Genomic DNA, 14,467 nt, shown 5'->3' with positions numbered 1-14,467 from the left:
CCTCAAAGGGCCTGCTAATCAGCTGTCAATTCCCTAGATGTGAGCCTAATCTTCCTAACCCTGGATTTATTAGAAATGGTCCTTCACTAGGGCCTTCCTTCCCAATTTATATAGTTAGCACTTTGTGAGCAACAAGTACTGTATTTTTTTATCCCCTCCCCCCCATATTACCAGTGGATGCTGGTAAGAGCTAAGCATCCATAAAATCTATGCTTTGGAGCAACACGTTTTAGATGCCACTGAATCAGAATCTCTGAGTTTAGGCCTCGGAGTCTTTCTGTCAAGTTCCCTTGTGATTCTGATCATGTGGTTGGCAAACCACAAGAGTGGAGAAGCCATTGAAACTGAATGACCCCATCAACTCAGTGATGCAGGCCAATTGACTCTCCCCTTCCACAAAAAGAGAAGACATGATTTTTCTTCGATTTTTTTTTATCATTCTTGGAGCAGATATCTGCGTAGTCCAACCAAATGGTCACTAAGCCCTTTGCATTAGAAGGAACCTCAGGTTTGATCATGCTTTTAACTCTTCTCTATTATAAATCATTTTAAGAGCGCCTTCTGGCACTACAATCGACCCTTGTCAGTCCTTCCGTGCCTGATTTCTCTGATGTCAAATCATGCTATTTTATATGGTGACTGCTGTTAAGTCCAAGGAACTAAGACACACAACTTTGGTGAGCGCGGATTGATTACTCCCGTTCCAGTGCTGCAGTTTGTGAGCCAATCTGACAACATCCAGTCCTGCAAGTTTGCTCAGACGATGGAGCAGAGACTGCAGAAGGCCTTTCAGGATGCGGAGAGGAAAGTCCTGAATACCAAAAGCAACCTGACGATTCAGGTAAGAGGAGGGCGCCTCCACTGTGTAGCTGGCAGAGGCCAACCATGATGCAAATGCTGGCAGGGGGACTCTCGGCCCTCTTCTAAAGCTGCCTGGTGTCAGTGTGACTTTGTATGTTGGGCATGTGATGTAGACAGGAGGAGGTGCCACTCTGGGGCCACGGAGTTGAGGCGGTCCTGGCATTGATGAGGATGCTGGAGGATGGCCATGAGAGCAGGGAGGCTGTTTTGCTATCTCCCTAGAATGGTTTGGGATTTTATATTTATTTTACCATGTGAAGCTTCTTTGGGCCTTCCCAATACATTTAATATTTTTAAAATGGAACTAGATATGCTGTATAAGATATAGTCTCATAAAACGAAGGAAATGTCTTATAAAATGAATCCATTCTAAATAGCTGACTCATCAAGATTTGCCTATCCTGTGATTTGCATTGCATTATTTTCTTTTTTTTAAGTTTGTTCATTTATTTGGGGGGTGGGGAGGAGCGAGAGCTCACATAAGCAAGAGGGGCAGAGAGAGAGAGAGAAAATCCCAAGCAGTCTCCACATTCAGGGCTCGAACTCACAAACCTTGAGATCATGACCTGAGCCAAAATAAAAAGTCAGATGCTTAACCAACTGAGCCACCAAGCCATCCCTGCACTGAGTTATTTCCTAGACATCCACATACACAGTCACCCTAGTTTAAACAAACACACACACCATGCATACACAGTTTATATTTGGGGCTTACCATATGCCAGGACTGTGCTAGGTGTTTTAGAAATATTTTGCTGCATAATACTCAAGACATCCTCCTGAAGTATTATTATCACCATTTCACAGAAGAGAGAACTGAGAGAAAGGCTAAGAAACTCCAGAAGGTCATACGGTTGGTAAAGAATGGAACAAAGATTTGAGTCAAAGCCCATAATCTTATTCACTATGCTATACAATGAAACTTTTGGCAAACATATGAATTCTTTCCCAGGAAAATTCTACTCCTAGTATACTATATTTCAGCTTACTGGATTTACAGTAGACATGCTACTAGAATCTTTTCTCAGACCCACTTTTTGCAATTATATAGCTAACATCCCACTAAAGACAGATGCTTTTTAATGATATTCATGCAGTCCCCAAATTTCTCTGATTAACTGTACAACTCAGAGCTTCTGTTTTTACTGAACAAAATCCTTTGCAATTAAACCCAGTGGTTTTGAAACTGACATTTAGCATAAGTGAATTATCAGCAAAGCCAATATGATGTAGAAAGCATGCAATTTAATTTGCACAAGTAGCTTTCCTTTTCTAGATTTATCCAAAGTGTATATGGAAGTATCTCATTATGATTTGGTTCATAGTAGATTAAGATCTAAAAATGTGTCACAAACACAAGATTTATGTAAGAAGTATGACTCAGCTCCCTTGTGGGAGATCTTTTTCTTTCTGATTGGATTTGTGATCCTCACAGGTGCATGATTCTAGTTAGGGCTCAGCAGCAGGACATATATATACTCTGATTGTATTCAGGAAGTACAGACCCATTGAGCGCCTGCTATTTTCAGGGACTGGGAGAGACATCAAGATAAATAAGCTAACTTTGGCTGTAAGAAGCCTCTCTTGTGTAGTTGTATAATAGTAATGGGTCATGAACTTTGTAAAGCAAGTAGCAAACTTCCCTTAGAAAAGACTGTAACAGACAATTTGAAAACTGTATTTACATTATTTTATTTATTTTTTAAATTTTATTATTTTTTTTTTACAGAGAGAGAGAACATGTGAGTGGGGGGCACGGGGAAGTGTAGAAAGAAAGAGAGAGAATCTTATGTAGGTTCCTTGCCCAGTGTGGAACCCAATGTGGGGCTTAGTCTCATGACCCTGTGATCATGACCTAAGCTGAAATCAAGAGTCAGATGTTTACCTACTGAGCCAACCAGGTGCCCCTGCATCTAAATACATTTTAGATGTTCTTGAACATTTCAACAGCTCTTGAAATGAATGGATAATTGTGTGAATTGTTTTATTGACCCTATTTCACTTTTTGCCATGGCTGACAGGAATTCTAGAACCAATTTGTTGCCTGAATTTTGGAACTCTATATGCAAAGGCCCCTATATCATGCATATAGTAGCTGCATGCCAACCACCCCCTTAGGGTTGTATTTAATCCCCTTGGGCTTGTTCCCCGACCTGGTTTTATAATTAATAACTTCCCATTTTATAGTATTAAATGTAATTTAGAGGGCAACTTGGATTCTTCCTGGAATAAGACCACATAAATATTTAATTAATTTGTTCACAGAGTCATTGAAAAGTGACTTTTTTTTTACTTGTATAGCATTGGTATTAGGGACTAGATTACGGTAGACTCAGTTAGGACCTTTTTGGTTGTGAATCGAAGCATATAAGACTTAAACAAAAAGAAGCGATTGGCTCATATAACTGAAAGGTTCACAGCATATTCCCTTCAGGCCCAATTTGAGTCAGGTGCTTATATGACTTCTTCATGAAGTTTTCTCTTTTATCTTGGCCTTGCCCTGAAATTGCATCATCTTCAGGCTCAGTAGGGTGCCCCCTGGCACCTCCAGGTTTGCCTTATCCTTATTGCTCACAGTCTTATGGAACCAAAGTGCCTTTTTTCTGGCATTCCAGTAAAAATCCTGGGATTATCTTTCATTAGATCCACCTGGACTATGTGCCCATTTCTGGAGCAGTAACTAAGGAGTGGCCAAGGAGATAAAATGTCCCAATCAACTAGACCTGGCTATGCCCACTCCTATAACTTGAGCATATGAACCCAATTGGAGAGAAGAGGTGTTTGTCTGAGGAAATTATGGTGCTACTGTAGAAGAAGGGAGAATGGATGCTGGGTAGGCAAAATAACAGCTTTCCATTCCACTAGCATTTTTTAGGTCTTATTAGCTAAATGGATTGTGGCATGAGTGAGTGGGAAGTAAGAGATAAGGTCAGAAGCCACAGTAAAGGGGAAATGGGTAAGTGCTCCCTATATAGTCTGCTTGTACTGGGGACAGGGCATGACTTTCAGGGAACATCGACATGACCTTAGCTCAGGCCTATGAACCTCTTCTTATTTATGAAGCTAGTTTTAAGCAGCCAAAAAGAATGGTCACACTTTTCTTAACTATAAAAATGAGACTATTAAAGAAGACCAAAAAGAAAAAAAAAGGACCATCTGTGCTTATGAATTGGAAGACTTGATATTGTTAAGATGTCCGTATTCCTAAGAGTGATATACAGTTTCCATGAAATCCCTATTAAAATCCCATTGACTTTTTTTGTGGTTGCAGAAATAGAAAAACACATCCTGGAATTTATATGATTCATATGGAATCTCAAGGGACCATGAATAGCCAAAACAATCTTGAAAAACATAATTGGAGTTCTCATGCTTTCTGATTTTAAAACTTACTAAAGAGCTACAATAATCAGAACGGTGTGGTACTGGCATAGAGACAGACATGTAGACAAATGGAATACAAACAAGATTGCAAAAATAAATCTTGGCATATATGGTCAAATAAGTTTTGACAAGGGTGCTAAAACCGTTCAGTGGGGACAGACAATCTTTTCAACCAATGATATTGGGAGAACTGCACATCCACAAACAAAAGAATGAAGTTGGACCCTTATCTAATACCATATAGAAACATTAACTTAAGGGGATCAAAGACCTAAACATGAGAGCCAAAACTATAGGACTCTTAGAAGAAAATAGAGGAGAAAACTTCATGGTATTGAATCTGACAGTGATTTCCTGGATATGGCACCAAAAGTATAGGCAACAAAAGAAAAAAGTAGTTAAATTGGACTTTAGAATTAAACACCTTTGGGGTGCCTGGGTGGCTCAGTCAGTTAAGCTTCTGACATCAGCTCAAGTCATGATCCCATGGTTAGTGGGTTCAGGCCCCATGTTGGGCTCTGTGCTGACAGCTCAAGCCTGGAGCCTGCTTCAGATTGTGTGTCTCCTGTGTCTATCCCTCCCCCACTCACACTCTGTCTCTTTCAAAAATAAATAAATGTTTAAAAATGTTTAAAAAAATAAACACTTTTGTAGATCAAAGGACACAACTGATCAAAAAGCAACCCACAGAATGGAAGAAAACATTTGCAAATCATATATTGGACAGGGAGTAAATATCTAGAATATGTAAGAACTTCTACAGCTCAAAAACATAAAAACAATCTGATAAAGAAATGGGTAAATAGCTTGAACATGCATTTCTCCAAATAAGGTATATAGATGATTAATAAGCACATGAAAAAATGTACTACATGACTACTCATTAGGGAAATGAAAATCAAAACCACAATATACCACTTCACATCTATTAGGATGGCTATCATAAAAATGAAAAGGGACACCTGGGTGGCTCAGTTAGGTTGAGTCTGACTTCAGCTCAGGTCATGATCTTGTGTTTCGTGAGTTTGAGCTCCGTGTTGGGCTCTGTGCTGACAGCTTGGAACCTGGAGCCTGCTTTGGATTCTGTGTCTCCCTCTCTCTGTCTCTCTCTCTCAAAAATAAATAAACATTAAAAAAATTTTAAAGATAAAAATAACAAGTGTCAGTAAGAATACGGAGAAATTGGAACCCTTGTGCACGGCTGGTGAGCTTCTCAAATGGCATAGCTCTGTGGCAAATGGTATGGTGGCTCCTTAGAAAATTAAACATGGTATTACCATATGATCCAGCCATTCTACTTCTGGGTATATACCCAAAAGAAACTAGGGACTTGAACAGCTATATGTATACCCATGTTCACAGCAGCTTTATTCACAATAGCCAAAAGGTAGAAGCAACCCAGGTGTCAATGCACAGAAGAGTGGACAAGAAATGTGGTATATACATCCCATGGACTGTGATTCATCTTTAAAAAGGAAGGCAATGCTGACCTATGCTACAACATGGATAAACCTTGAAGACATTCTAAGGACTAGCAAAGTGGAATAAGCTAGTCAAATGTCAAATGAATAGAGACACAAAATAGAATGGTGGTTTTCAGGGGCTGGGGAGAGAAAGAAATGGAGGGTTGTTTAATAGGTACAGAGTTTCAGTTTGGGAAGATGAAAAAGTTCTGGAGATGGATGGTGGTGATGGCCGCACAACAGTGTGAATGTACTTAAGGCCACTGAACTATACACTTAAAATGGTTAACATGATAAATTTATGTGTATTTTGCCACGATTTTTTTAGAAGTTATAACTTACCGGATCCAGTGTAGTTTCTGTAGAAGTATTCACAGTGCCAGTTCCATAGGCATCTTTGGGAGCCGTGAGATTTAGTTTTGTTGAAAAGCAAAAAACAGAATGTTCACACTAGAGATAATGGTCAAAAAGTTATTTTAGTTATTATTTTTTTAGATGGCAGTATGGTGAGGTCTTTTGAATTGTTCAGAAAGAAGCACCTTTATTTTTGGTATGCTGAGATGGAGGCATGCATACCTGTGGCTCAACCACATTCCAAAAATATTTTGAGAAAGGAGAGAAAGAGTTGACCAGAAACATTGACTGAGTGTATCATTAATCATGGGACTACAGGTTCTATGTTAGAAAATTATATAGCAACTTCCAGGACTGCCTGGGTGGCTCAGTCGGTTGAGCATCTGACTTCAGCTTGGGTCACGATCTTGTGGTCGGTAAGTTTGGGCCCCGTGTCAGGCTCTGTGATGATGGCTCAGAGCCTGGAGCCTGCTTTGGATTCTATGTCTCCCTCTCTCTCTGCCCCTGCCCCACTCTCAGTCTGTTTCTCCCTCAAAAAATTTTTTTTTAATTAAAAAAATTATATAGCAACTTCTACTTATGGGGGAAAGTGAGAAATAACAAGAAGAAGCTATCCTTGACAATCTTTTTAAAAATAATGTCCTAAAGGAAAGCTGCAGGGATATTTATGCCTGAACACACACAGATCTGGGATATCAGTCAGCTCCCTGCAGGAAGAGAGGGCATACTCATATAAAGGTAATTTGAAGAAAGCCTAATAAAAGGGGCCCTTTGCAGAAGCATGGGCAGGCTCTAGGAAAACCACAGGGTGAGTGTAGTAGCCAAGGCTGTAAGTTTTGGGGCCTGATGGGGCAAGGGGAAAGAGCAGTTATGGGAAGCAGAGGCCCGAGCTGCTCCCATAGAGCCAGGCTGTGGGAAGGGAGTTCCCGACACACCAGTTCTCTGACCCCGCTCTTCTTCCAGTCTCTCACATTCTCCTGAGCTCCTCTTAGCTGAAGCCAGAGGCAAAGGAGCCACTGAGTGGTCCACAAGTGTCTGCCTTTGGGGGCTCTGAGCAAAACCAGGGTGGGTGGGTGGCAAGAGAATCTGGGGGGAGAGGGGACACAGAACAGACCCCAGCACAGAACCCCACGCTGTCTTACCAAATTAAATAGCTCCCTACTGCATCTGTTTTTCAAATCTCATCTGTGGGATATTTTTGTCCATACATTGACCCAGAAAACCGCATTTTCCAGTAATGAGAAAACGGACTTAGACAAAATTCAAGAAGAAAACCACACAATCTCATAGTAATATTTACATATTCTATATTGAATTAACAGGTCACAAGGAAATGTAATCACTCTCTAAAGAGGCTATTTTATATTTCTGAATTCCTTTTGTAATCAGGTTTAATCAATCTGCTCATTCACTAGTATGATGATCAGCTGTGTAGAAACTTCAAGTGCACTCATCATCAGGGAAATACAAATCAAAACTACACTGAGATACTACCTCACTCTGGTCAGAGTGGCTAAAATGAACAAATCAAGATACTATAGATGCTGGCGAGGGTGTGGAGAGACAGGCACCCTCCTACACTGTTGGTGGGAATGTAAACTGGTGCAGCCGCTCTGGAAAACAGTGTGGAGGTTCCTCAAAAAACTATCAGTAGAACTCCCCTATGACCCAGCAATAGCCCTGCTGGGGATCTACCCAAGGGATACAGAAGTGCTGATGCAAAGGAGCACATGTACCCCAATGTTCATAGCGGCACTTTCTACAATAGCCAAATCATGAAAAGAGCCTAGATGTCCATCAACCAATGAATGGATCAAGATGATGTGGCTTATACATACAATGGAGTACTACATGGCAATGAGAAAGAATGAAATCTGGCCATTTGTGGCAACGTGGATGGACCTCGAGGGTGTCATGCTAAGTGAAATAAGTCAGGTAGAGAAGGACAGATACCATATGTTTTCACTCATATGTGTAACAGGAGAAACTTAACAGAGGATCATGGGGATTGGAAGGGGGGGAAAAGAGGGAGAGAGAGGGAGGCAAATCATGAGAGACTCTTGAATGGAGGGGGAAAGGGGAAGGGGGTGATGGACATGGAGGAGGGCACTTGTGGGAAAGAGTGCTGGGTGTTATATGGAAACCAACTTGACAATAAACTATAAAAAAGAAAAAAAGAAAAAAAAGAAACTTCAAGGTTCTTCCCAAATTTAGCATAGGTTTTCTCTGAGCAGTTGAGCCCTCTTAGATTTAACATTTCTATGCTCTATTTTGTATTTTCAAAATCATAAATGTAACCTGAGACAATTTAGCCCCTGGAAGAGATACTCACACCTGGTTAAAACCTGAAGCCAGATTGTCTAGGTTCAAATCCTCGCTTCATAACTTATTATCTATTATCTATGTTATCATGGGCAAGTCTCTTGATCATTTTGGGCCTCAGTTTGCTCCTTTGTAAAATGGAGCCATAACTGGATACACTTCATAGGGTTGTGGTGAGGAGTGAATGACATCACGTGTCCTCAGCACAATGCCTGGCACTCAGCCAGCAATCTATAAGTGATGAATATTGTTAGTCTTGTCTCTTCCTTGCTTTTCTTAACCTCCCTCTCATTTCTGCCCCCAATTTCTGCTTAAACTCTTCCCACAGTTTCCATGAAACAGACCCTCATCTTATTTGGCATGTCTCCCTCCCCTTTCCTCCTGTGTTGATTTAGATTGTGAGCACATCCAACGCCTCCCAGACAGTGACGTTGGTGTATGTGGTGGGCAATCGGAGCTCCTTCCTCAACGGCACGGTCGCCAGCAGCCTCCTCCGCCAGCTCTCAGCTGAGCTGGTTGGGTTCTACCTCACCTACCCGCCGCTCACCATTGCTGAACGTGAGTATGTTCATACCACACAGGGACGCTGCCTTTCCTTCCTCCCCTTGGGTCCCTTCTCCATTTGACAAACATCCTTTGTGCCGGTACATACTAACTCTTTTATCATGAAACAACTGAAATTGGTGATAAAAACGGGGATTGAATTGATAACAAGTGTATCGCATACTGAACAAAAGCATTTGCTAGGTGCCTTTACAGTTCTCATATCTTATGTCATCGAATCCTCAAAAAGCACCCTATAAGTAGCACAGAATGAGCCCCACTTTGCAAAGGAAAAAACTGAAGCTCCAAGAGGTGTAACAAGATGTTCACTGTCACAGCTAATGAGACATGGAACCTAGAGTTTGAACCCTCTGTCTTTGAGCTTACAGTAACTGCCCTGTAGGGCTTCTGTCCTTGTGGCATTCTGGGTTGCTATGGTTTCCACCCACTTGTGCCATCAGCAAATCCCAGGCCTTTAGCCCTTGCCCTGGCTATAGATACCATAATGCAACTCATTTGCAATCAGCATTGTGACTTTACTGAAGTCCCCATAGCAGTCTTGTGGCCTCCTCTTCCTCTGATGTTTCCGTTATATAATCCTCATTACTATGCAGCAGGCTGTCTCCAAAGACAGTGCAGCCTACATTTTGTACCCAGACACTTACTTGGTAGCCAAAGGAAGGCAAGATTTGTGCTCTTAAATGTAATTGTTGATATATTTTTCAAGGTCACTGGTCAAGTTTTTTCTTAAACCCATAGTAGCAAAATTGTTTCTATTTCCTTCTGTGGTTGCATTTGATACTGTGAATGAATAAAATTATGTGTGTGGATGTACTTAGCACACAGTAGTTACTCAGAATTTTTTTTAATGTTTAATGACAAGTTTTTGTGAATTTCCATGTAGTAAGGCAAGATGCCTCTGGATTTTGTGGAAAAGACGATGTCATGAAAAAAGGCATAGGTCAGATGGTGACATGTGAGAATTTCTTTTATTTCCTCTTGATATTCTGATAATAACAACAATAAGATTTATTGAGCACTTACCATGTGCCAGGCACTGCATTAAACCCTTTACACGAATTAGCGCCTATGGCCACCTTACCTACAAAAAAACCAGGATTGTGTGTCACAAACATTTGGCAAATAATAAACTTAGTCCTTGACACTGGAAAAAGCCATTCAAGAGAGGATCATTCCTAAAAATATTAGTGATGGTTGGGTAGTTTTTACAAAGAATGCTATAGTTAAGATAGGTTCTCACTGTGAGTTTTGATAATGAAGAGGTTCCACTTAGGACGATTTTGATGAAAAATCAGAAAGAGTGGAAATTTATAAACCCTAGAAAACTCTTTATCTGAAAGTTAGCCCTTTACTAAGTATTTTACTTTTCAGAACAGCAAAATAGTTTTGGCCTATATACCCTGGAGTTCCAAAAAATGATAAAGCTGAATTTAGCTTCTTGATATTTTGTTACATACGTCCATTTTCCTTAATAATATTTACATATAAAACCTGTGAAAGTAACTTGCTGTGTTTCTTATTTGTTTTAGCGCTGGAATATCCCAACCTTGATATATCAGAAACCACCAGAGACTATTGGGTAATAACAGGTAATCTCTTATTTTACTTCCCTTTCCTCCTATCAGGTGTATTTTTTAAAAAACTGCATGTCAAAAGAAGACCCCAAAACTGAATAATAATAATAAGTGTTGTTATTGTAACTGCATGCCATTCAGTGATAGGACCAGCATCTTTTCTTTGGTCCTGTCTACTTAAAAAATAGTTTTTAAAGTTTATTTTATTTAATTTGAGAGATAGAGAGCAAGAGGGGAGGGGCAGAAACTGAGAAAGAGAGAGAAAGTCCCAAGCAGGCTATGCACTGCCAGCATAGAGCCTGACACAGTGCTCTATCTCACCAACCGTGAGATCATAACCTGAGCTGAAGTCTAGAGTTGGATGCTTAACTAACTGAGCCACTCAGGTGCCCCTCTTTAGTCCTGTATTATAAGTCAAGGAGTTACTTCCATAGGTCCAGAAATGGGTAAAGTAAGCTGAGAAAAGGTATCATACTGAAGGTGAATATTAGGGAACTATTCAAAACAGCAAACTGTAAAGTCCTATCCACTGGCCTCCTCTTTGCAAGTAGACAATCTGAAGGTATGACAGTAACCTGTGGACGTTTCGGGAATGTCCCTGGGAGTGGTTGTTTATTTAAAGATGGTAGGCCTTTCTGGAGTGCCCTACAAACCCCAGTGAAAGGCAGAGGAATGCTGGGCGTGAACTTTTCTCTTTCCTCCGGCACACGCCCCACACCTACACTGATCCTGGTGGGACCCAGTCGTGTCCTGACAGTGAGGGCGGATGGAAGTAGAAGGGAGTTTGGGTGACATTTTCTTTTTTTTTCCTTGACATTTCCTAGCTGAGCCTTATGAAACAGCAAGAAAACTTGTTTGTGTTTTTCCAAAGCCGGCAGTCACTATGAAAACCTTACAGAAAGCAAGGATTGGGAGCAAAGAGAGAAGACAGCTGTTTGCGGGAGGAAGTGACCAGCCCAGCTGTACATGGAGAGGGGCGGGGAGTGGAGCGTATTGGCTTGGTAGGGATGCCATAGCAACGTACCACAGACTTCTGGGGCTTCTACAGCAGGAATTTATTTTCTGGTCATTCCAGAGGCTGGAAGTCTGACATCAGAGTGTCACCAGGCTTGGTTTCTTCTAAGGTCTCTCTCCTTGGCTTGTAGATGGCCATCTTTCCTGGCGACTTACCTCTGTGTGTGTCTGTGTCCTAAACCCCTCCTCTTTTTTTTTTTTTTTAATGTTTATTTGAGAGAGAGAGAGCATGACAGTGCAGGTTGGGGAGGGGCAGAGAGAGGAAGAGAGAGAGAATCCCAAGCAGACTCCCCACTACCAGCACAGAGCCTGATGCTGGGCTCCAACCTGTGAACCATGAGATCATGACCTGAGCCAAAACCAACAGTCGGGTGCTCAACTGACTGAGCCACCCAGGCGCCCCCTAAATTCCTCTTCTTATAAGGACACTCATCCTATTGGATGAGGGCACCCATATGACCTTATTTTACCCTAATCACCTCTTTAAGGGCCTCATTTCCAAATACAGTCCCATTCTGAAGTACTGGGGGGTTAGGACTTCAGCATATGAATTTTGGGAGGACACAATTCAGCCCCTAACACAGAGGGAGGAATATCCTACAAATCGTGGAAGTTGTGCCTGGACAGGTTGGTCTGAAACCTCCCTCCCTTCTCCCCTGCCCTATTCCCTCCCTCATCTGCTGTCCCAAACCAGCAGTAGAAAGGCTGTTGCCCAGAATCCTGAAAAAGGAGCACACAACTTTCCCTGCTCAATGAGGCCCACCCCAGACTTCTCCAAAATGGCAGAAAATCACATTGCTTTCTCCCTGGTAGAGCAATGGATATGCAGACATTATTTTACCTGCTAAGAAGACAAACTAAAGAAATCCGTTATTTTAAAAACTTTTTAAAATTTGTATTGAGAAATACGAGACAGCATGAGTTAGGGAGGGGCAGTGAGAGAGGAAGAGAGAATCGCAAGCAGGCTCCACGCTGCCAGCACAGACCCAGACATGGGACTCAAACACACAAAGCTGTGAGATCATGACCTGAGCCAAAACCAAGGGTCAGGTGCTTAACCGCCTGAACCACCCAGATACCCCAAGAAATCCATTTTAAAAGAAAAATAAAAATGGAGTTTGTGCCCGAGAGGGAGACAATGCCATTTTGAACCAGCAGGTTGTAAAACACTTCCAGAAGCATGATTCCTCCACCAGGAATGCTGCTCTTTACCTTGCAGACATCTCTCCTAGTAACTGTAAGGTTTATGCTAAATGGTAACACATGTGCCCTCGAACACCAGCTGTCCTTGACAGCCTCCTGTCTCACCCTTTCCTCGTGTACCAGGGTCCTGCCCTGACTCTGTTTTAGTAGCATAACCTTCACAAAACCATCCTGGGACTTCGCCTCTTGCCCACTCAGCTGTGTGATTCTCATGTATTTATGTTGTTGCTGCTGCTAATTGGAATAAACAGTGGCCTCTGTCCCTGTGTCTGGGGCTGGTTGCACCAGTTAGTGCCCCTGGGAGGGGAGAGAACCGGCCTCAGGATGGCCCTCCTTACTTCCCACCAGCCACCACTAGCCTTTGACCATCACTTATGGGAAGTGGGGTGAAGATAGCTTTGTTCGTCCTGCTCTGAGGCACATCTCCTTCAATAACCACTCTGCCCTTCACTCCCAGATGTCCGTCACGGGCACCGTGTCTTCTTTCCTGATTTGCAGCAGCTCAGAGGATGGAGAACAACTTTCCTTTCTATTGTTGGTATTATAAAACCCTGACATGTTTCCATCTGCTTCCCCACTAAATGTGTATTAAATATGTTTTTGCACGCTGTTCCCCTCCCTTCCCTGAGCATGGCTCCTTCATGGCTGAGTTAGGGTGATTCCTGCAGCCCCCTCTGCTGTCCATGGATCCTGCGGTCAGGATTGTGCATAAGACACAGGATAGAGACGCACAGACTTCATATCGCTGCCTCACGGAGGTCAGAGCCCATCTTAGGTTTATCCACTTGTCTTTATTGAACCCACCAGTCAAAATATCCCAGGCCCAGCAGTCTTATGATTTCTTCTGGTCCTAGTCCAGCTGCTACAAACCTAGTGTGTCCTTGAGCAAGTCACTCAGGCCCTTTGGGTGTCACACTCTCACCTGTGGAATGAGAAGATAGGAGCTGAGCAGTTTTCTCTCATAGATTGAAACAGTCATCTTCAATAATGGAAGCTAAGCCAGGCTGACCTGATTGCTGGAATTTTAAAGCCCAGTGCAGTTGTAAATAAAGAAGGAATAAGGGTTCAGTGATGTAACAGCCACCAAATCTTCTGGACAAGCTCCTTTGAACACAGCTGGGAACTTGCCGGCCTCCTCTAAGCTGAGCCAGTGATGGCTAAGGGTGGGTGGCCAGGGCTCTGACTGGTGTGCTGATGGGCTGCTGCCTTCCTGGGCACCTGCGCCAGGGTCCAAGCTCCCCTACTGCTTCTGGGTCGTGTGAGAGATGTCATCTCATGCCCCTTTCCAGGTCTTTCTGGGCAGGTGGAGAAGACTGAGAGTCTGGGTCCTGCCACACTTCTCAGGGGGAAAGAAAGGAGCCACAATCCTGGAGCATAGTTATTTCTTCCTCTGGGAAGAATGTGTCTAGCAAGAAAGGAGCACATTTGAGCAACAACAACAGCCAGCATTTATGGGCATTCTCTTTAGTGCCTTTTCAGCACGACGCTCAGAGCACGTTTCTTAGAAATTGTTGTTCTCCATAATGACCCAATCAGGAGTAGATCATGACCTGTGCACTCAGATGTGGGACAGGGTCTGAGGAACTAAGGGACTTGCCCAAGAGTACTCAGCAAGGAGGAGCCAGGATGTGAACCCAGACCCCTGGTTTCAACTTCCAATTCTTCAACAGCTGCCTAGGAGGGACACATTCTCTTTGCAAACAGAGTGGTGAGGCACATGGGAATTGT

The 14,467-nt window shown here is 42.5% G+C and overlaps 1 protein-coding gene across 1 annotated transcript in view; it reads left to right on the top strand.

Annotated features, from left to right (window-relative positions):
• KIAA1549L (KIAA1549 like) overlaps positions 1-14,467 on the top strand; it is a 262,753-nt gene that overhangs the window by 151,906 nt on the left and 96,380 nt on the right. Inside the window, exons 7-10 of the mRNA XM_029915550.1 lie at positions 708-841; positions 8,780-8,942; positions 10,478-10,537; positions 11,145-11,278. Of these exons, the coding sequence (XP_029771410.1) occupies positions 708-841; positions 8,780-8,942; positions 10,478-10,537; positions 11,145-11,278 (491 nt within the window). The remainder of the gene's footprint in view (positions 1-707; positions 842-8,779; positions 8,943-10,477; positions 10,538-11,144; positions 11,279-14,467) is intronic.

Source organism: Suricata suricatta, chromosome 11, assembly GCF_006229205.1.
Source record: "Suricata suricatta isolate VVHF042 chromosome 11, meerkat_22Aug2017_6uvM2_HiC, whole genome shotgun sequence".
NCBI classification, from domain to species: domain Eukaryota; kingdom Metazoa; phylum Chordata; class Mammalia; order Carnivora; family Herpestidae; genus Suricata; species Suricata suricatta.
The sequence above is the reverse complement of the archived record's forward strand: the minus strand, read 5'-3'. Positions and strand labels throughout refer to the sequence as shown.